The 23,709-nt window shown below is 43.2% G+C and overlaps 2 protein-coding genes across 2 annotated transcripts in view; both read left to right on the top strand.

Moving 5' to 3' along the window:
• LOC311001530 (sialoadhesin-like) overlaps positions 1-5,413 on the top strand; it is a 30,192-nt gene extending 24,779 nt beyond the window's left edge. The window contains exons 2-6 of the mRNA XM_083992616.1: positions 3,401-3,436; positions 4,180-4,464; positions 4,526-4,774; positions 4,845-5,021; positions 5,263-5,413. Of these exons, the coding sequence (XP_083848742.1) occupies positions 3,401-3,436; positions 4,180-4,464; positions 4,526-4,774; positions 4,845-5,021; positions 5,263-5,387 (872 nt within the window). The 3' untranslated portion in view covers positions 5,388-5,413. The remainder of the gene's footprint in view (positions 1-3,400; positions 3,437-4,179; positions 4,465-4,525; positions 4,775-4,844; positions 5,022-5,262) is intronic.
• Positions 5,414-15,950: 10,537 nt separating this feature from the next.
• Positions 15,951-20,673, top strand: LOC311001379 (uncharacterized protein). The gene is made up of 5 exons (XM_083992462.1): positions 15,951-16,026; positions 16,796-16,831; positions 19,557-20,151; positions 20,222-20,362; positions 20,483-20,673. Exons 1-3 carry the CDS (start codon positions 15,996-15,998, stop codon positions 19,850-19,852), a joined length of 363 nt encoding a protein of 120 aa, XP_083848588.1. The 5' UTR covers positions 15,951-15,995; the 3' UTR covers positions 19,853-20,151; positions 20,222-20,362; positions 20,483-20,673.
• The last annotated feature ends 3,036 nt before the right edge of the window (positions 20,674-23,709 follow it).

Raw genomic sequence — 23,709 nt, 5'->3', positions numbered from 1 at the left:
CGTGTTTTTCTGACCTGTGAAGTCGTACCAGTTCGATCTGGTACGACTTCACGGGTCGGAAGTTACGAGTGTCCGTTATAGTGACATAATCACATCCTCCCTGTGGAGGATGTGATTTGGGTCTGAGGTGATTTTTTGACCTTGCTACGTAACTGTTTGTTCGAATATCTCCTGAATAGATGATGGATCGAAGCAGCATGCCAATTATTTTTCCTGCCCTTTTTATCAGGTTTTGGAGTTGTACAGGTCTCTGTGTATATCATAATATCATTGTGTTCACGCGTGGAGTAAGGTGTACTCCAAGGTACTTGTATAACTAAACCCTCTCAATGTCCACCCCGTCCACAGTCACAGGCCGTAAGGATCTCTTGGACCTGCCAAAGTCAATAATCATTTCTTTGGTCTTTGATGTTGTTCTTGTTGCACCAGTCTGTGAACGCCCCCACCAGGTCCCTGTATTCGTCTTCCTGTCCCTTCTTCACACATGCCACTATGGCCGTATTGTCTGAACATGGCAAGATTCAGATGTAGATGTGAAATATGCAGTGAAAAGTGTGAAGAGGTAAGGTGAGAGCACAGTACCTTGTGGTACTCCTATGCTGCTCACCACTATGTGTGGCCGCTCTGTAAGATAGTTATAGACCCACAAGATGATGGTTGGATCTACACCCATCTTCTCCAGCTTTCCTCTCAGAATACTAGGTTGAATTGTGTCAAAGCCACTGGAAAAGTCTAGAAACAGCAGTCTCACATATCGCCCAGGTTCATCCAGGAAGGAGTAAATCCGATGCAACATGTAGATGATTGCATCGTCCACCCCAATGTTCTCCCGGTATGCAAACTGCAGGGGGTCCACAGAATGCTGTAATTGAGGTTGAAGGTGGCAAAGTAGTAGTATCTCCAGAGTCTTCATAATATGAGAAGTCAGGGCTACTGGTCTTTAGTCACTGATTCCTGCTGGCCTCGCCACAGGTTGAAGATGGTACGGAGAGGCACAGCCAGCTGGGCAGCACAGTCCTTAAGGAGTCTAGCTGAAACACCATCAGGGCCAGCCGACTTGCCAGGACGCAGTCTCCTCAGTTCTGCCGACACTTCCTCCAGGGAGAGTAGAGTGTCACCGCCATATGGAGCAGGACCGCCGGATGGAGCAGGACCGCCGGAAGCAGGACAGCTGGATGGAGCAGGACCGCCGGAAGCAGGACCACCAGGTGGAGCAGGACCACCAGATGGAGCAGGACCGCCAGATGGAGCAGGGCCGCCGGAAGCAGGACCGCCGGATGGAGCAGGACCACCAGGTGGAGCAGGACCGCCGGAAGCAGGACAACTGGATGGAGCAGGACCACCAGATGGAGCAGGATCGCCGGATGGAGCAGGACTGCTCCACCTAGAGGCCTATTATTATTATTATATGTCGGACTGGTGGGATGTCGGAATGACAGCAACACCTGCCCATCATGAAGATGACATGTCACCTGCCACCACCATAACTAAACATTTGGTATAAAAAAAGTTTAAATTTCATACTTTTTTGTTTGTTTGTGTGTGTGTGTTTATTTAAGTTGTGTAATAAGGTGTGGTAGTGACAGGTGTTATCATGACTTGGCATCAGTTTGTGAGAACAACAGGAAGTTGTGTAAGACAGTGGGAGGTTTTCATCACCACACTGTGGCTGGTAAGAGGATGTGCTGCAGTGTCCTGTCCTGTTGTCTGTTGGTCTGGACAGTATTCAGAAACTTTCAACACTTCTCATCCCATATTATATAGTAAATGATCAATGCTTCAATGACCATTGAGTTACATACAAAAAAAAAATGATGGGGATCAGTGTGCAATCTCCTTTGGCTTTACTGATGTGTAACTGATCTAGTTTTAACTGCAGTGGTTGTGACTGAACTCTTTGATTCCTTCTTCTGTTTTCCTATCTTTCTTAATATTTGCACCTGTTTCTAACTGACTGAGGAAAATCGAAGAGCAGAATCTCTCTGATCAGAAACAGTGTCAGTGTGATGGCATCATGGGTTAAAAAATAACCCAAATGCTGGGTTGAATAAGGACCAACTACTTTTTGGGTTATTTCAACCCAAGGAATTGGGTTATTCTTTTACATATTGTTATGCTTACTGCAACAATGGGTTAATAATTGGGTTCAAATTAACCCACTTTCACAGGTCGCTGTGGTGGCGGGAAGAGACGCCCAGTGTGCGAGCAGCATTTTTCAAATGAACCGTCACGGTATTACCCATTCAAAAAAAATGAATACTAATACTTCCAACTGCTTTCTGCATCTTTGTTTCATCAGATTGTTTCAAAAAGGATTTCAGCTTGAGAAGTGAGGTCTCTAGGTCAAAAAGTACCTGTACTAATTACAACATTGGGTTATTTTTAACTACTAGGTTGAGCAAGCGCTTCATATGCAACCCAATAGTTGGGTTCAAATTAACCCACTTTCATAGATAGCTGTGGTGGCGGGTAGAGACGCAACCGTCACAGTATTACCCAACCCTAACCCAACAAATGGGTTACTCACTGAAAAATAACCCAATAACTTGAACAACACAGGAACTGGATTACAATCATAGCCCTATAACACAGAAAACTGGTTACGCTGGAAAAATAACCCCCAAATAAATTTAACCCAACACCGCTAACCCAGAAATTGGGTTACAGAAATAACCTGGCATTTCTCTTATCTGTAGTGAGTGTGAGTTCAGCAGAAACCACAGAGGAAGTGGGAGGGTTTAATGTGCAGTGACTAGAGCTGATCAGAGAGCAGTTGTAACTTGGTTGGAGAGTCAAGATGGAGGAATCATCTCTGCTCAAGCTGCTCTGTGAGTTTCTCTTTGATCCATCTCTGATAACTTTCATCTGCTTTGGTTTCTACACCACTGTCACGTATCTGTGTGGATCCAGTCCAACATCAGGACCCGACCTCTGCTCATAGATAAATATAGATAGATATCAATTTTATTTGTCATTCAGAAAATATGCACCTTGCAGTGAATGTAAGAATGAAATGACGTTTCTGTGGCTGTGACACTGATAAAAACAGAGAATAATACATTAGAATAGAGATTTTTAGAGAGCCGATGGAGTCTTTACTAAAGTTTGGTTCTGCACCTGCACACAGTGTTGTCTATGGATGTGCGTGCGTTTCTGCTACTTTGTCTTTACTAAAGTTCCCATGATGCTTTGAGGCGACTGTAAAACCAGTGTAGTTTGTTAAAGGGACGATTGAGCATCTTTCTCCTCAGAGTCAGTTTACAGGTGGAGGTTCAGTCTCAGTCTGCACCGTCACACTTCACTTCCTCAGGCTGTTACACACCGCACTCTGTCACGTTGCATTGTGGGAAATGTAGGCTGCAGTGTTTCCTCTTTCAACCTGACTGTTGTGTCTCTGCAGGTCTGATGTCTCTGCTCTGCTGCACAACACACACAGGTCAGTGAACTTCTGTACAACTTGAATGTGATACTGATATGCTAAACAACAGCAGCTGCCCCCTCCATATATGACAATCTAACAGCAAGTCCTCATTTAAACACCATCTAAGAATGCACTATTTAACAGCTGAGCAATAATCCAGTCTGGCACGTATAATATCTTATCTCTGTTTCGTCCCGTCTGTTTTGTTCCTGTTAAATGAATGACTGATATTATGACGACTACAAACTTGTTTAAATGCAATCAAATGTAAGGCGTAAAATGGAAGATTTCACGGCACCAATGTGCTGTTGTAAGTATTACTGCAAACACGATGTATTAAGATGTCTATTTGACTGATATGATATTGAAAATGTTTTTTACATCTCTTTTCGATGTATGGTACTTTGGACCCCAGGAAGACTAGCTTGTGCCATTGGCATCAGCTAATGGGGATCCTTTTAAATAAATAAATAAACACTTACAACAACATTAAAGGTACCTTTTATTAAAATTCTAAAAATCGGAGTATATCTGGTAAGTTTTTGACAGTAATCAATGAAATAAGTGAGTTGACATTTGAAATTTGGTCATCTGTGTATGGAGCAGGGGCCAAAATTTGTCCTACCAATAAAATTAGTCCAACCACCTGAGATGGTTGGACTAACTGGTGGATAACTTTTAACATAAGCCGTGTCGCATTAGAAACAGTAAAAATGTATTACATTTGTGACAATGTATGGATGTTGTCATCTTCTAAGCTCGTCTGACTGTGAGTCCCAGCAGCTCTCAGCTGTTTAAACATGACTCAGTGTCTCTGAGCTGTGAGGAGGACGACAGCTCTGCTGGATGGAAGGTGATGAGGAACACAACCAGAAAGACCAGAACTCAGTGTGGAGTCGACTGGGGAAATTCAACTGGTTCCTCCTGTAGAATCGGCTTCCTCAAAACATTCGACAGTGGAGTTTACTGGTGTGAGTGTGGAGAGGGAGCAACAAGCAGCAGCAGCATCAACATCACTGTGACTGGTAAGATCAGACTGTGGAGTCAGTGTTGATGAAGCTGTGTGGAAATGGATCAACTGCTGTACTTTGTCTCTGTGTTGAGGTGGACCAGTGATCCTGCAGAGTCCTGTCCTCCCTGTGATGGAGGGACATGATGTCACTCTGAGCTGTCAATCAAAGGAGACCCCTCCCTCCAACCCCCCAGCTGCTTTCTATAAAGATGGCTCCCTCATCAGGACTGAGCCTACACGTCACATGACCATCCACCATGTTACCAAGTCTGATGAAGGCCTCTACAGCTGTAACATCACAGGTCATGGAGGGTCTCCACCCAGCTGGATCACTGTCACAGGTCAGGAGGTTTCACCATTTCACCACTTATTCATCCACATATTTACCTGACCAGGTGAATCTCTCTACAGAAAGACCTCCTACCACTCCAGGCCCTTCCACCTCCTCTCCTCCTCCTCCCTTAGCCCCGCCCCCCGTCTCCTCCTCCCTCCATCTTGTCCTCACTGTGCTCCGTCACCTGGTGATGATTTGTCCGTACGTCGTCTCCACTGTCCTCATGGTGTCTCTGTATCCACATAGAGCCAAAGGTATCTATCTATCTATCTATCTATCTATCTATCTATCTATCTATCTATCTATCTATCTATCTATCTATCTATCTATCTATCTATCTATCTATCTATCTATCTATCTATCTATCTATCCATCCATCCATCCATCCATCCATCCATCCATCCATCCATCCATCCATCCATCCATCCATCCATCCATCCATCCATCCATCCATCCATCCATCCATCTAACTATTTCTTTCAATCTCATCATTAGTAACTCCTTTGACAGGAAGTGACCCACCTGTCCCCATGGCAACAGTACCACCCATCCCAGCAGAGCCGACATTGGCTGAAGTCAGTGATGATGTCACGGCGGTCACCACTGAGCATGACTTCTGATCAGAGTTCAGTTCCATCAAGAAGAACCAGAAACTCCCCTGTAGTTTAGTCATAGTCATAGTCATAGTCATAGTTTGTGTGTGGATCATATTTTGTAGCTTCATGTAACAACAGTGACTGCGTTTACATGGACTTCAGTACCCGGTTTTGATGGTTACCCCGATTTTGATCAAATTTGGGATATGCTGTTTACATGAACTTAGAGAAACCTGTTAAGTTTCCTTGTATCCATAATAAACAGTATCCCAGTTTTCTGATTACTGCGTCTTATGTGCGTATGCGTGTTTCATGTTTATTGTTTTACAACAGGAAGCATAACAAATTGAAAATCTCTACAAATAAGAAAATGTACAAATTAACAACACTGCCATGATATATAACTTAATAAATGAAGATAAAATGTAATGCAGACTGATCGGTTCATTGTAAAACATTTATTTATTGATGTAAATGTGGTGATTTCTGTACGTAGGCTCCAGAGCCCCGAGGCAGCGCTGCTCCTCTGTCCAATACACACATGAAGCTTCACCTTTCATTCAAACAAACTAATGCTACTGCCACAATTGTTAGATTTCATCAATGAGACCAACATTTATATCCTAAAAATAATTTAACCAGCCGGCGGTAAACCTCTAAAAACCTGTGGGTAAGTTAATTAGCGATCGTTTTCTCCCCTGGGTTGACGTCGTAGGTTGGCCGGCCGAGCAGCTCTGCAGACCAGCTGCTGCCTCTGTGATGTTGCGGTTGCTGCTCCACAGGTGGAGCTTCACTTCTCCGAAAAACATTGTAGCAAATTTTCCGATGATGAGTGGCTTTCATATATCAGGGTAAGGTGTTTACATGCTGGTTTCTTTCGTTGTTCAGGCAGCAAAATCGGGATATGGGCTTATCCCGATTTCTGAAATTGGGATATGGTGTTTACATGCTCAAATCAAAAACAGTATACTTTAAAATCCTGATATTGAATTCCATGTAAACGCAGTCTGTGCGTGAACTCCTGATCTTTGGTATTTGACCATGTGACCTGCTGCCTATTAACATGTTGAATACGTTTTTGTATGTTTGAACCATTCTTTCTGTTTCTGTGACTCTGAACATGTTGAATAAAGTGTTGTACATTTGAAGTAGCAGTACTTCCTCCTGATTTCTTTGTTTCTCTGCGTTTTCACACTTTAGTCATGTGGAAGGTTTAAAACTCATTGTGGTTTGATTTTCTCGGACAGAGTGAGACATCCTGTTTGTATCTCTTCACACCCTAAAGACTAAAGTCACTGATGAAGCAGGAACTCAACATTCAAGATTCAAGATTCTTTATTTTCATTGAGACCATCTCATTAATATGTATATACACATAAATATATATAATATAAAACATTTTAGCCGTTAACACACTTTCAGCCAGACAGGACAAACTGAGTCAAACACTGATGCCAACATCTGCTTTATGCCCCGCCCCCTGATCTGACACCTGCTCTGTCCATCAGTACATGTGTTAACCAGCAGGTGGCAGCACTTTTCTCCGACTGAACAACAACAGGCTTCTGTAAAACTGCTCTCAGATCAGTTTGAGACCTTGAACTCATCAGGATCAGTGTCTTCATTAGACACTGGTCTGGACATGAGTCTGTCCCTTCAGTCTGTGGACCTGAATTGACTTGAGATGATGACGATGATGTCGACGATGAAGCCCTTTCCACTGCTGTCCAGTTTGCCCTGGTCGTCATCTCTCTTCAGTCTGTGGTTGAGTGTTGTTGAAACTGACTGTGAGGCTGCAGCTCACTCTTCCTTCTTCTGCAGCAGCAGTAGCAGCCCTGAGTGGGTTCATCCATCACTGTACAGAAGAGGCTGAACCTGCTGTGTAAAAGAAGGGAGGGGTCTTCAGCTGTTGTAGGCAAGGCAAGGCAAGGCAATTTTATTTGTATAGCCCGTTTTTACAAACAGTTTGTCTCAAAGGGCTTTACATGGCATCATAACAACATCCTCTGTCCTTAGACCCTCACATCCACTGAGGAAAAACTCCATAGAAAACCCTTTTAACAGGAAAAAAAATGGAGAAACCTCAGGGTGAGCAACAGAGGAGGGATCACACACCCAGGACGAGAGACCAAGGCAAGGTAGTGTACAACCTCACCACAAGATGGCACTACATCCAACTCACGGGTCCTAGAAGATCCTCTGGATCACGGTCACTTGATGCTTTCGAAGGATCAGTAAATAGCAGAGGTGGGAATTGTCATCAAGTCATCTCCATGCCATGTATTTGTTCTGTTCATGCACTAAACCAGCTGAGTCCAATCAGCACAGCTCTTCAGCCAGTAAAATCAGCTAATTAGTGAATGCACCTGGTTCAGTGACTGAGCAGGACGAATACATGGCTTGGAGATGACTTGATGATGACTCCAAGGTGTAGAGGCCGATGCACACCTAAAAAAAATCTTTAAAAGACAGGTGCATTGGAGCATAGGATTGGAGTCAAGTGATTGGACAGTGTGCGGGAGACCCTTTTTTCCTTTGATGATGACTCCACAATTCCCACCTCTGGTAAATGGATACAGACCATTGATCACAGCAGTGATGTGTTCACGCCTCTTAGTGCCACTGACACCTGCTGAAAAAACCCACCAACACCAACCATACACACACACACACACCCTCCCCTCCGCTCCCCTCCCCCAACGCAGCCGTTGAACAGGAAGGACCTTTATGATCAAACATCCCTGAACATCAGAACGATGCGCACGTCTCTGCAGCTGCTGCTCTGTAAGTAAATGTTCATGATCCACTTCTCTCATCTGCAACACCACCTGATTATTAGAAGTTGGACGTCAGATGGATGAAACTGAGGCAGGTGGTGTGATGTGTTTCAGATCGTTGATGTGATCATGTGACCAACTTCTCCTCAGCTCAGGTGTAACATTAACAAAGTTTCTCTATGGACGTAGGAGTTCATCTGTGTTCTGGATTTGTCTTTCTCTCCGAGGTCAAACTAAAGTAGTGTTGTTTAGAGTTTTAAGTCCACCTTAACATTAACATGAAGTCACTGACTTGGAGTCAACTGAAGTTCACACCTTTGTTGTGTTGCATGTGCAAATTCACGCTTGTGTTGTTTCCCCTCAGGCCTGACCACAACCCTGTGCTGCTGCAGACACACACCAGGTTGGTACAGCAAACACATGCAGTTGCCTATGGTGGAGGCTTCACAGCATCTCTGCTTCTCCTACTTCCGGTTTATTTAGAACTACTTCCTGCTTTATTCTCATCAATGTCACTTCTTAGATTCAGATTTATCGTTCTATGAATCCTCTCTCAGCTCGTCTGACTGTGAGTCCCAGCAGCTCTCAGCTGTTTAAACATGACTCAGTGTCTCTGAACTGTGAGGAGGACGACAGCTCTGCTGGATGGAAGGTGATGAGGAACACAAGCACTGATACCAGGACTCGGTGTGATGTCTGGGGAGAATCAAATGGTTCCTCCTGTAGAATCAGCTACGTCAATCAGTTTGACAGTGGAGTTTACTGGTGTGAGCTGAGAGAGGGAGCAACAACCAGCAGCAGCATCAACATCACTGTGACTGGTAAGATCAGACTGTGGAGTCAGTGTTGATGAAGCTGTGTGGAAATGGATCAACTGCTGTACTTTGTCTCTGTGTTGAGGTGGACCAGTGATCCTGCAGAGTCCTGTCCTCCCTGTGATGGAGGGACATGATGTCACTCTGAGCTGTCAATCAAAGGAGACCCCTCCCTCCAACCCCCCAGCTGCTTTCTATAAAGATGGCTCCCTCATCAGGACTGAGCCTACACGTCACATGACCATCCACCATGTTACCAAGTCTGATGAAGGCCTCTACAGCTGTGACATCACAGGCCATGGAGGGTCTCCACCCAGCTGGATCACTGTCACAGGTCAGGAGGTCACAGGAGTTGTGTTGTGTAGAAGAAATAGACAGGTACTCCGACTGAGTACAAAAGAACATGTAGAGTTTACTGGAGGCTCTTTAGTCAAGTACAAAGTCACACACATCTTACTTAGCGTATACTGTAAGATGATATGTTCTTTGTAATGTGTAACCCAGCCTGTAGTCCAGTTGTTGGAGTTATCCATGGCGACAACATCCTCAGTTGCCGGGGTAACCATAGCTTTAGGTTCCGCAAGCACACTTTCAATCAAGTGAATGTGCACTATTGTGCGGAGATTGTGTGAGATAACTCATCAACTGCAGCTGGCTCAAAACAGAGGAGCTCGGCTTGCCCTCAAATGTACATCAAGGTCTAATGTAAATGAGATGCATGTCAAGCTCTCCTGGACAAAAGTCACGGAGAGGCTGACAGTGTCACTCCTTGTCTTTTTAAAGCAGAAGTAAGCGATATATTTGTGTTAATATAAGTCTTAAATAGTTGTATCTTCCGACAGCAATCACTTCTATAGAGTGTTTGGTCTGAAACACGGGTCTGTCAGTCACTCTGCTCTGCTCTGAGCCCAGGAGAAAACATTCCTTGTATCCTTCAACCTTTATCCAATGAGGAGAGAGAACGGCATAAAGGGGCAGTCCTCTCTGTGTGTGCAGCCAAGGGATGCGCGTGAATGTGGTGACGTAGGGACGAGGGCGGGGACTGCTAACTCCATCTGCTGACAGGAAGTTAGACAAAACCACCGGATCGCTTACTTCTGCTTTAAGGAAAATTAGATTGTCAAAACACCCCATCTGTAATCAACTAACATTAAGCTCAACATGCATCAACATGCTTATCAAACCAGACATGCCACAAGAGGTTATTATCAACTACCGAAAGCTAAAAAAGAGGCTATGCAAAGTACAGTGTTGTATCGAGCAATGCCATCATGGAATGCACACACATTACCAAAGAAAAAACAAAACTAGGCTTTAAGAGGCTATTGAAATGTCACCTAACAGCCCAGAGGTAGAAAGGGCACATGTTAGAGACACACGAAGAGTGCATAGGCGTACACATATAAATACATACACATACATACTCACAGATGTTGATGATTTAGATTGTTGATGTGATTATATGGGTGGACCCCAGGAAGATTAATGGCTGCTGTGCAGCTGCTAATGGGGATCCAATTAAAATAAACAAAATCAGAGAGTATTCTCCTGTGATTTTCTAGCGTGTCTGAGCCCAGTCTCCGGCCTGGTCGCTCCCGGACTTTTAATTGCATGCACGCATGTATGATGATGGTATCATTTTAGATTATGATGATGATGTAATTTTAGATCTTAGATTTTACCTTTAAGTCAATGTAGAAAAAATAGAGGGGAGGTAGAGTGCTGCAGAGGCCACAGGGAAAAAAAGAGTATGAAAATGTAGAGTGGCTCAAGGTGCTCTTCAAGGGGAAAATAATCCAAATAAATTGGAAAAAACTGACTGTCTGTGGAAGGATGGTGGTGCAGTCAAAAAAGAGCTCCCGAGGCACTCTTGATTTCTCAGATTTTTTAATAAATAAAAAAGGACCCAACGCGTTTCGACGCTGTCTTCATCAGGGGTTTGAAGCACAAGATACACAGGCGGGTATTTAACCAAGTGGTTAGGGTTAGCTCATCTGTGAGGCGAAAACACAAAGAGAGGAACTACGTCACCAGATTGATGTCATCACAGAGAGACTAGCCTTGGCTCAAACCAAAATTGAGAAATTCGAACGTGACGAGCAGGACTATAAGGATGAAACAGTTTATGCCTGGCCATCTCGCCAAACCCACAGGAACAAACGCACTCGCACAGTGTCTTTCAGCATGCTCAGCAGCGCGAACACGAGTGAAGATGAGGACGAGAATGTGTCAAGCCAAACTACTTCCCACGGTTCTTTTTCAGACAACGGCATGGATCCAACGACAGTGAGAAAAAGAGGAGGAAAACGAGGCGGGGGAGGCGGAGGAATAAGACGCTCCCGAGACTACGAGCTGCGGCCACGGAACCAGCCCCAGACCCGAGCGCCGAGACAGTGATAAACATCTCAAGTAGGCTATATCCAGTGCTTACATTTCTAAATCATAAGGTGCCCCGGAACGTATGCGGCGCACGGGGGATGGGTGGGGGGACACAAGCCTCAATTTCAAATAAATATAAATAACAATTTCAAACTAGAAAATTTCCTCTCGGGAAATTTTGAATGGGCCACGGGGCTACTGCCGATTTTGCCATCTCTGTCAACATGGGAATCAAACCCACGATCTTAAGGTCAAGACAGAGCTGATCAGACAGACACATGATCATCTTTCTATAAGCACTGATATGGAGGAGCTGTAACCACATTAGGTTAACTGTGTGTGTGTGTGTGTGTGTGTGTGTGTGTGTGTGTGTGTGTGTGTGTGTGTTTATCTTGTGTAATAGGGCCAGGACTCAATTAAAACAATTAATCTAATTAATTAGAGGCTTTATAATTAATTAATCGCAATTAATTGCATTTTAATCGCATATAAATATTTGACCTGAGAACAGTGAGAAGCATTTTTTTCACATGGATTTTACTATAGGGGAGAGCGGGGTAAGTAGTGCCAATTTTTACTTAAATTGCCTTGAAAGCAAGGGGATTATAATAATGCCCCCAACTAATATATGTACATATAGTTTAGGATGTTGTGCATCCCTGGGAACAATCACTTTGAATCTTAAATCAACTGTTTCAGAAATATAGCTTTAGAAAAAAAAAAAAAAATCTGGCACAACTTGCCCCCGGTGCGGGGTAAGTTGTGCCATTGGAGAGAATACACTGGGGTAAATTGTGCCATTGATAATTGAAGTAAAACAGATATTTTTAATCTCACAAATGTTAATGGTATATAAAAGCAAGACATTCAATACAAAATTAAAGCCAGAAGCGGCGATGATCGGGCCTTCGCTTGTCCCCATGCAGTCGCGGAGGCCTGAGGCACGCTGGGGGCTGTGGCGCAAAGAAACGCCATGTTTTGTTCATCCACCAGGTGGCGCTACGAGCACAACCAGACTGGGCAGGTGTGTTCAGGGGCGGTCCCTCATCACACATGTTAAGTTTCAAGCAAATCCGTGCCACTGCCATGTTTCTCCTATACACAGACAGCACTGCCACTGGAACAACTTAACCCAGGCCCTTTGGCACAAATTACCCCAAGCCCAGCATTTTGAGAAAAAAGGATTCCCCAGCTGTGTTGAGCTGGCATCATGCTAACTGTATAGACTCATGGTGTAGCTTAATAAAGCACTAAAACATGTGTGAACTGTTTTCAAAGTTATCTATAATTGTTCAAACATGGCAATCAAAAAACCTTGATCATAGAAATTTTACTTTGGAGGGCAAAAACTTGTTTTTTGAACATAAATGTGCTTTCCTCTCAAGCCATGTGTCTCCCTTCTTGATAGGATGAGTGAAATGGATGCCCCTTCAGAAATATGTGGTCACATGACCAACTTCTTCTATAGTTTTCTAGATAACAGGGGTGGAACTACTTGCCCCATGGCACAAATTACCCCACTCTCCCCTACCATTGAATGACTGAATAGCTTAAGCAACAAAACATTGTTTTTTTTTTCAAGGTGGTACTTAACCAAGACCAACATGCAAATTATCGATTAATTCATTAATCGATATTTGATACAGATTTAAATGGTCTTTCCTGCCATACACTATGATGATTACTGTAGTATTTAACTAGGCTACATAAATCACAGTAGCATAAACTGATTTGTTGAACGGACCAGGTGATGGGCTGACTGGTCCTGTCTAACTTCTGTGTACTGGGTGCCATTGTGCAGGGTGTTAAGGCAGCCTTCCTCCACTGCAGTCCCTATGGTCCTGGACCCTCTGGCTGGTGGGGTGGGCTGCTTTCAGCTGGGGGGGACTCTATCAGCTGCTCCCACGAGAGGCATTTGACGCATTTGACACCAACAAGGTTTAACTTTAAAACCAGATTAAATCATGGTTTAAGTTTAAATTCTGTTGCACGTTAAAGGGATAGTTCAACATTTTGGCAAATTGGCCCATTGCCATAATCGCTATAGTCATAGCAGTAGGTTCGTTACCTTTAATTGTAGGTGTAAGCTATTTTCAGTACGGCGGAGCGCAGCAGCTGGCTGCTCAGAGCGCTTTTGTAGACAAGTTGTGACCTGCACAACCACCACGCTATGAGATAATGACGGAACGATATGAAACGGAGCCGTTTTCGAGGTAAACTCATACAAAACCGCTGATGCGCGTTGCGTTCAGGGACAGTTTTTCAGCAAGCAGTCTCCGTATTTACCCTGTATTTACCTCGAAAACGGCTCCGTTTCGTATCGTTCCGTCATTATCTCATAGCGTGGTGGTTGTGCAGGTCACAACTTGTCTACAAAAGCGCTGTGGAGTTTTGGGATGTTGAATTTGATGAGTTTAATGAGGGAAACCAAGAAATTCCATTAGCCTCCATAGCGTAGCTCTGAGCAGCCAGCTGCTGCGCTCCGCCGTACTGAAAATAGCTTACACCTACAATTAAAGGTAACGAACCTACTGCTATGACTATAGCGATTATGGCAATGGGCCAATTTGCCAAAATGTTGAACTATCCCTTTAACTGTGTTTTAATCACATGAAGGTGTGTGTGTGTGTGTGTGTGTGTGTGTGTGTGTGTGTGTGTGTGTGTGTGTGTGTGTGTGTGTGTGTGTAATCACATGAAGCTGGCTCTAGAGTCTGTGTGTGTGTGTGTGTGTGTGTGACTATGAGCTGCATCCTGTGTCAGTCTGATTTAGCTGTGTCTCTGTTTATAAACATTTAAACGAGCGCCAGGTGGATTGTTTATGAAGTTAACGAGCTCTGGCCTGAGGATCAAAGAGGTTACCACGGCGATAGGGGCCCCCGCAGGCTGAGACAGACAGAAACGTGGAGAAAAAGAGCCATTTTCTGCCTCTAAACCGGTCTCACAATTAGGCTTAGGGTGAGAAAACGGTAACTCCTATCAGAACAAAGCACAGATCACATTGCTCTAAGGACTTACTGAAAATTTTGGTACGATTTGGTGTTTCTACAGTAAATATTTTGGCGACGCTGGCAGTTTTAAAACATCAGTCCGTTCTGCTTCTCTCAGAAAATATTTGTATTGGAGTCAATGAGGAGCAGAGACAGACGTGGCCGCACTTAGAGGCTCAGAGTTTAAATTCTGTAAGTCTCTCTGATATTTTGAGCACATGACATGAGAGATAACAAGTTTGTCTTACAAATTCTGAAAAAATTATGTGTGTAGAGTGTAAATTGTGGCCGGGCCGAGTTTGGAAAGAGAAAAAATCTGGAGTTTTTCTGGCATCTCTCCCACTCTAACCGATGATGTCACGCACTCTGACACGAACATTCCGTCCAATACACACCCATTATAAACTCATAATTTCTCCAAAAATGATCATGGTCATTGATCAGGGATTGATCAAAAACTATATGACCTACGACTTGCGTCGCGAAAAATTCGTAAACTGTTGAGAAAAGTAATAGCATACCGATCCAGATCAAACCGCACGTTTTGATATATAATTTGATTAGATTTTCGATTAGTGAATCTAGTAGTGAATCGTCCGGAAGATGAAAAAAAAAAATAACTAGGAAAAAATCCACACAATAACAGTAGTGGTCCCTGCAGCTATTTCATAGCTGTTGGGACCAGTGCCCGGTGTGATTGCCCGTGGCCCTAATAATAGGCTATCCATGTTTTGACTTTTACTTGAAATTATTTTAGGCGCAGGCACATGCCCACCTCGGTGCTTTACAGTCAGGAATTGTCTCAACAAGTCTAACTTGTAAAAAAAAAAAAAAAAAAAAAAAAAAGAGCTTATAAAAAATCACACAAATCTTCCTATTATTCAAAGATTGGCACGGCGGCCTGTTAATAGACAGTAGATCAGCTCAGTTGTGCAGCAAAACCTGCATTTTCCATAAGAAGCCAGGGCTAATAAGTCTGCTTCACCTTGAACTGAGCTGCTGCACTTGTGCATCCCATCCCTGACCTGTCGCTGGATGTCCCACACAACTCTCCACTCACTGCCTCTCCTCTTCTTCTGAATCTCCCTGCTGTCAGCGGGCTGATGCCAGGGTCTCCACCTGTTGCTCCGGCCACTGTTTCCCACAGTTTCAAATAAATTACGTCCGCCACGAATAGATTTTCCGGCAATATCGTTCCGTTCATTCATCTCCTATGGTCAAGATTTACAAAATAATGGATATTGAACCCTCTGGTGTCATCACATGGACATTTGACAGTTGACTCTTGTGGCATCTGGTGGTGGAGACATGCTACTACACAGTGGCTCTAAACCTCAGGCCTGGACACACATTTACATTGTAGATATATCAGACACCAAAAAACTGTAAATGAACAAGCAGCATGGTCTCAATGTGCAATATGCTTATAAGATCAATAATTAAGATCATCAATAATATCTTCATTATACAAACTGAGTCATGTCAGAGTGCAAAAACTCTCTGATCAGAAACACAGCAGTGTCAGTGTGAGGGTCAGTGAATGCATCATGGTAATTAAAGATGTTCTATGTAGTAGGTGAGAGTGCAGCAGAAACCACAGAGGAAGGAGGAGGGTTTAATGTGCAGTGACTAGAGCTGATCAGAGAGCAGCTGTGACTTGGTTGGAGAGTCAGGATGGAGGAATCCTCTCTGCTCAAGCTGCTCTGTGAGTTTCTCTTTCATCTGCTTTGGTTTCTACATCACTGTCACGTCTCTGTGTGGATCCAGTCCAACATCAGGACCGGACCTCTGCTCATAGATAGATATAGATAGATATCAGTTGTATTTGTCATTCAGAAAATATACACCTTGCAGTGAATGTAAGAATGAAATGACGTTTCTGTGGCTGTGACACTGATAAAAACAGAGAATAATACATTAGAATAGAGATTTTTAGAGAGCTGATGGTGTCTTTACTAAAGTTTGGCTCTGCACCTGCACACAGTGTTGTCTATGGATGTGTGTGCGTTTCTGCTACTTTGTCTTTACTAAAGTTCCCATGATGCTTTGAGGCGACTGTAAAACCAGTGTAGTTTGTTAAAGGGACAGTTGAGCATCTTTCTCCTCAGAGTCAGTTTAAAGGTCAAAGGTTTTTTATTTGTCATTTCTTGTACGGTGTACACGAGATGAAATTGTGTGCTCCTAGATTAAAAGCAGTGCAAAAAATCTGAACATTCAAACAGAATAAAAGCATACAAAATAAAATCCTATGTTTATTAAAAAGATAATAAATAAATAAATATTATTAGTAGTAATAATACTTTTTAAAAAAGCAGCAGTTTAGGTAAAGTGGTTAAAGGTTAAAGTGCACCGTCACACTTCACTTCCTCAGGCAGCAGAGTCCGGCTGTTACGCACCACACTCTGTCACGTTGCATTGTGGGAAATGTAGGCTGCAGTGTTTCCTCTTTCAACCTGACTGTTGTGTCTCTGCAGGTCTGATGTCTCTGCTCTGCTGCACAACACACACAGGTGAGTGACAGTGAACTCCTGCTGGCCACAGCTGACGTCTCCACAGGAAGTGGGTGGAGCTTAGTTCAGAGGTGGAGCAGCTGGGCATAAGTTCAGTTTGAATTGGTTTCATTAGTGTACACTATTGTTGTTCCTCTCCACCATTTTCTTTATACTTCTTCTGTTCGGCTATACCTTTGGCACTTAACTAGTCCTTCATACTTTGTGCTATTTCAACAATTCTCACATCAAAATGTTCAGCCTTTTCGGGACAGGTGTGCTATTACTTTTCTCTTTTCAACTATTCATACTTTTTGCAATATTCAACTATTTCTGATTTTTTTTTTCCCCATAGAGAATGCATTGGAACAGTCTTGAAACTCTTCAAATCTTCTTACTTCTTTCAGCCTTTAAAGCGTCCACATACTTTCAGCTAGAGACTTCATTCAAATTCTGAGTTGTAGACAAACTTCTAATGTATTCATCCTGTATTTACAACTTTTTAATAGCTTGTACCGTTTTTGAGATAAATCCTTTAAAAGCACATGAGGATTTCTGACAAATTTCACACTTTTCAATGAGTGTGTATGGGGTTGGGTCAGAGTGGGTGACGTCATCGTAGAGTGCAGCAGATCCAAAAAAGCGACTGGAACTTTTCTTCTGAAATTGCCAGCAAAGCTACAAATGACACTCTACACTCATGATTTTGGAAACAGTTTGTAGCCACGCTTGTCTTAGGTCTCACAATGCTGTCAAAAATGCACAGAGACTCAGAGAATAATTTAAAATATTTTTTAAATGCAGCCATGGAGCTCTCTGCTCCCATTCAGCCCAATGCATTTTTTTTACAGCAGCAGGAGAAGGAGCTCAACTTTGTAACTTGCTGTTAAGTGCTTTTTAATTCATTTTAATTCACCCAAAAATAGTCACAGGTCACAAAAAAGTCCTCTACTTACTTGTTGTGGCTCATTTATACTATTTTCTGCTTCTTTGAAGCATCATTGAAAAATCTCACATTCATCAAAGTATCAACCTCTCTTCTCCACAACTCTGTCTGTAGTCTAGTGGGTAAGGTGGCTGCTTGCCAACCCCAAGGTCACTGGTTCAAATCCAAGGGAAGCACTCTCTTTATGTTATGTTGAATTCTGCTCCCCTCCCCCACCCTCAATTGGTTACAGGTGTTTGTTAAGAGACGCATTAATTCCTAGTGCCACAGTTTGCAGCACATCATCACATTACAATGGCAACATGCTTATGTCTGTGCTCTCTGTGGCGAAGTGGCAGAGTAAAGGTTTAGTGATCATGAGGTTGTGGGTTTGATTCCTGGTTCAAATCTTGCCTCAACAACAATTATAGTGAATTATTTTCCCAGTCGTCCTCTGTTGACTGCTGATAACTTGCTTCATGTTGAAACTGCTGCTCTCAGCCTGAAATTCACAGAAATGTTCATTCTAAGTCATTCAAGCTTGACTCTCAGGCTTTCTTGTTGTTGACACAGTGCGTTTCCAACAGGTGCAACTTTGGGCTCGTTAACTTCAGAGTGAGACAGAGTGCAGCTCATCAACAGACAACAGTCTCTGTAACTGTGTGTATACTGTGGCTTTGAGGCAGAGTGGAAGTCTACTGACCATGAGGTTGTGGGTTCGATTCCTACCTTGGTCAAACATTTGTATGGTTTGCACTGTTTGCTAATTCTGCAACAGCGTTCAGCTGCTTTCAGCATTCACACCATTTCCATTCTTGGAAATGCTTTTTCTAGTTATTAGTGTGAATGCTGAAAGCTACTACTTTCCGCCGTTTTTTGGACCGCTTCTAGTCCTTCATACTTTGTGCTATTTCAACGATTAAAATATCAAATTGTGCAGCTTTTTCTGGACATTATCGGAATTACTTTTCTATTTTCAACTATTTATACTTTTTAAAATATTCAAATATTTCTGATTTTATTTTTGTCCCATTAGAAATACATTGGAACAGTCTTCACACTCTGAAACTACTGGTCCTATTTTGAACCTAATTTGCTTCCACATACTTTTACCTACAGACTTCTTTCAAATTCTGATCTGTAGACAAACTTGAATGTATTCAACCTGTGTACAACTTTTCCATATCTTGTACCGTTTTTTTCTGACAAATTTCACACTTTTCAATGAGTGTGTATGGCATTTGATCAGAGTGGGTGACATCATCATCAGATTGGAGGAGAGCCAAAAAAGCGACTGGAACTTTTCTCTTGAAACTGCCACCAAAGCTACAAATGACACTCATTGACACACAAGAATTGGCCACAGTTTGCAGCCACACTTGTCTTCTTGCTAAAAATCTGGTCAAGAACGCAAAGATACTTAGAGAATAATTTAAAATATTTTTTAAATGCAGCCTGGGTGCTCCCTCTCTGCCATTCACCCTAATACAATTTTTTGGACAGCAGAGTAGAAGGAGGTCAACTTTGTAATTCACTGGAATGGGCATTATACTTTGTTTGAATTCACCAAAAAATAGTCACACTTCACAAAAAAGTCCTCTACTTACTTGGTGTGGCTCATCATGAGTTCCTTTTTTTTAAGCATTAGTCAGTGAGCCTCTTATACAGGTTTTTTTTTGTTACCCTTCTCTCATTAAATGCAACTGTAGTGGTTAGACCACTGGGCTGATGACCCGAAGATCGCAGGTTCAAATCCAAGCCTCAACAACTTTGTTAGTGAATCATTAATTAACATTAAAGCTCAACTCTTCCCTCTCTCAGCTCATCTGACTGTGAGTCCCAGCAGCTCTCAGCTGTTTGATGGACGCTCCGTGTCTCTGAGCTGTGAGGAGGACGACAGCTCTGCTGGATGGAAGGTGATGAGGAACACAAGCACTGATACCAGAGCTCAGTGTGGAGTCGACTGGGGAAAACCAACTGGTTCCTCCTGTAGAATCGGCTACATCTTCCCATGGGACAGTGGAGTTTACTGGTGTGAGCTGAGAGAGGGAGCAACAAGCAGCAGCAGCATCAACATCACTGTGACTGGTAAGATCAGACTGTGGAGTCAGTGTTGATGAAGCTGTGTGGAAATGGATCAACTGCTGTACTTTGTCTCTGTGTTGAGGTGGACCAGTGATCCTGCAGAGTCCTGTCCTCCCTGTGATGGAGGGACATGATGTCACTCTGAGCTGTCAATCAAAGGAGACCCCTCCCTCCAACCCCCCAGCTGCTTTCTATAAAGATGGCTCCCTCATCAGGACTGAGCCTACACGTCACATGACCATCCACCATGTTACCAAGTCTGATGAAGGCCTCTACAGCTGTAACATCACAGGCCATGGAGGGTCTCCACCCAGCTGGATCACTGTCACAGGTCAGGAGGTTTCACCATTTCACCACTTATTCATCCACATATTTACCTGACCAGGTGAATCTCTCTACAGAAAGACCTCCTCCCTCTTCTCCTCCCCCTGCCTCCTCCTCCCTCCATCTTGTCCTCACTGTGCTCCGTCACCTGGTGGTCATCTGTCCGTACGTCGTCTCCACTGTCATCATGGTGTCTCTGTATCCACACAGAGCCAAAGGTATCTATCTATCTATCTATCTATCTATCTATCTATCTATCTATCTATCTATCTATCTATCTATCTATCTATCTATCTATCTATCTATCTATCTCTCATCATTAGTAACTCCTCTGACAGGAAGTGACCCACCTGTCCCCATGGCAACAGTACCACCCATCCCAGATGAGCCGACATTGGCTGAAGTCAGTGATGATGTCACGGCGGTCACCACTGAGCATGACTTCTGATCAGAGTTCAGTTCCATCAGTAAGAGGCAGAAACTCCCCTGTTGTTTGTGTGTGGATCATATTTTGTAGCTTCATGTAACAGCAGTGTGTGAACTCCTAATCTTTGATATTTAACTACAGAATGTGACCTGCTGAGGAGTCAGGATGTCACATAACTCCTTTATGTTTGAACCATTCCTGCTGTTTCTGTGACTCTGAACATGTTAAATAAAGTAAAGTAGCAGTACTTCCTGATTTCTATGTTTTCACACTTTAGTCACGTGGAAGGTTTAAAACGCCTTGTGGTTTGATTTTCTCAGACAGTGTGAGACATCCTGTTTCCATCTCTATGAGGTGTGATCTCTGTTAATATTCACACTCCTCACACTAAAGACTAAAGTCACTGATGAAGCAGGAACTCAACATGCAAGAGTCAAGATTCTTTATTGTCATTGAGACCAGCTCATTAAAATACAAAAAATATATATATAATATAAAACATTTTAGATGTTCACACAAGTCAAACACTGATGCCAACATCTGCTTTAGAAAACATATATATGCCCCGCCCCCTGCTCTGACTCCTGCTCTGTCCATTAGTACATGTGTTAACCAGCAGGTGGCAGCACTTCTCTCTGTAGCTGTGTCTCAATTTGAATACTTCTATGAGCAAACTGTCATGAAACTGTCTACACTACTTACTGCTGTAGTGCACAAATTTCAAATCGAATACTGTTGCTGTGCACTTACTGGGAACTAATGACCGTAAGACTATTATTGCCTGTCGACACATCTACCAGCTTGATATTTCAATTCGACAATGAACGCCTTACTTGTCCTTTTTTTTCTTTTCTTTTTTTTTGCTTTAATGTGCCAACTATTCAATGTGAGGTGGAGATTATGCAGCCGCATTATCCAGCTCCTTTTACTGGCAGATAACATTTGCCAACTGGTATGTTGTTTTACCATTATGTTCTGCCATGTAGCCAAAATACCTAGTTTAAAGGTGTACAGAAATGTCCGTTTGTCCTGTCGCGCCGAGTTGTCACGAGTTGCCGCACAAGTTTACCCGAGTAAGGAAAAGGGAATTCAAAGTTTGGGGCGAGACCGAGCTCGGTGTGTGTGTGTGTGTGTGTGTGTGTGTGTGTGTGTGTGTGTGTGTGTGTGTGTGTGTGTGTGTGTGTGTGTGTGTGTGTGTGTGTGTGTGTGTGTGTGTGTGTGTGTGTGTGTGTGTGTGTGTGTGTGTGTGTGTGTGTGTGTGTGTGTGTGTGTGTGTGTGTGTCTCAGACGTTTGAATGACGGATGACGGATCCAATATCAGTGGCTGGTGAATCGTGTACAGGCTGACGTATAATCCGTGCGCCTGCATTATCCAATGTGAAAAAAAACTACCCCACTTTCATCCCAGATTTACTCAAAAGTAGAATGTTGCACAAAGTTTGGCCTACATCGTCTGATAGATGAGTTATTACACTAATGTTAGGACCCACAGTGGAATCAAATTCAGTTTTCTTTTCTGTACAGCTTTAAGTTTGGAAGTAATCAAATTGAGACACAGCAAGTGTCTTCATCAGACACTGTTCTGGACCTGAGTCTCAAACCTGAACATCAGGAGACCGACCAGAGTCAGGTATTGATCACCAGGTGTGATAGCGTCTCGTTCCTCCTCCTGTCTGGATGGAGTCTTGTTCAGGAGAACTGGTTCATGGCTGATCCTGGTCATGGATCAAGAGAAGAACGGTCCTGCTCTCGGTCCGGGTTCTGATTCTGGTTCTGGTCCCAATCCAAGTTCTGGTTCTGTCTCTGCTTCTGGTTCTGATCCCTGTTCTGGTTCAGGTCCCGGTTAATATATCTATCTAATATATAATATAATCAATTCTGATTCCAGTCTCAGTCTCGGTTCTGATACTGGTTTTCTTTGTGGATCGGGGGAGGAACAGTCCAGTTCTGGTTCCCAAACCGGTTTTGTTTCTGATTCTTGTCCCGGTCTCGGTTCCGGTTCCACTTCTGGCCCAGTCCTCCTGATCAATCATCTTATTGACTAAGATCATCTGCTGGGTAGTTTTTTATAGACGACAAAACCAACGACAACAACAACAACAACAACAACAAACAGAGCAGTCAGGCCGACTCCCAGTCCAATGTGTAGATCCTTGTCTCCTCCCTCCTTGTCTCCTCTCTCCTCTCTACTTCCTGTGGAGAGAAACAGAATCAGCTGTCAGACCTGATCGACCGCGCACTTTGATCACATGACTTATAGGACCACAATGGAAATAAGCCTTTGGGCTTCATTGTGTTTTTAATCCTTTTGAACACTTATAATATTGTTCAATAAAGTTTTCAATCAATCAATCAATCAATCAATCAATCAATCAATCAATCAATCAATCAATCAATCAATCAACCAATCAACCAATCAATCAATCAATCAATCAAACAAACTCCAACCAGAACATCTTTGAATTATAAGCAGCTCATAGGGTCAGATCTTCTCATCTGTGTGGCAGCTTTCAGGTAAAGAAGCTGAGCAGGTTGTTTCTGTTGAAGCTGAAGACACACCACACGATTTCAGATTGTTTTTTGCCTGATCATACCCACGATTCAGTCAGGTCTGGTCTGCACCAGTCGGCACTAGTTGGCGACTGTCGGCATGGTGAGTTGGGCGCAGAAATCTGAAATCCTCACAAATCGGCAAGCGTGTGAGGCGAACAGCCGAGTCTGGATGCAACCTACTGGCTACCGACCCAACCACAAACACCCACGCAGTAGCACAGCCAATGAAAACAAGGAGGTGGGACAAATGAAACAGCGTCTGATCACATCGTCGACTCTTCCACAATTTGATTAAAAACTAGTGTTTTCTTTTTAAAAGAATAGTTCACCCAAAATTATCGCGAGATTTGTGCCGGCGTCAGTGCGATTACTCACGCCGGCGCAGATCGCGCGAGATTTGGACGGACCAGGAAGAGGAGCTTCCGCTACAAACAAGCTTGAAATATAGACTTATTTAATTTTTTTCGGGACAATTTCACATTTCGGGGCTTCAATACAAGACGGACATTACATAAGAGCAGCATGGAGGTATTTGGATGTTTTTTGGTGTGTCTTTTTGTTACGAAGACAGTTGGTATCCATTTG

The sequence above is a fragment of the Trachurus trachurus genome, assembly GCF_905171665.1.
Source record: "Trachurus trachurus genome assembly, chromosome: 18".
NCBI classification, from domain to species: domain Eukaryota; kingdom Metazoa; phylum Chordata; class Actinopteri; order Carangiformes; family Carangidae; genus Trachurus; species Trachurus trachurus.
Note: the sequence above shows the minus strand (reverse complement) of the source record. Positions and strands in the feature narration are given on the sequence as shown.

Coding starts and splice junctions, on each gene's coding strand:
- LOC311001379 (XM_083992462.1), top strand. CDS start 15,996: ATGGAGGAATCCTCTCTGCTCAAGCTGCTCT. Junction 16,027..16,795: donor CTCTCTGCTCAAGCTGCTCT/GTGAGTTTCTCT, acceptor GTGTCTCTGCAG/GTCTGATGTCTCTGCTCTGC. Junction 16,832..19,556: donor CTGCTGCACAACACACACAG/GTGAGTGACAGT, acceptor TCCCTCTCTCAG/CTCATCTGACTGTGAGTCCC.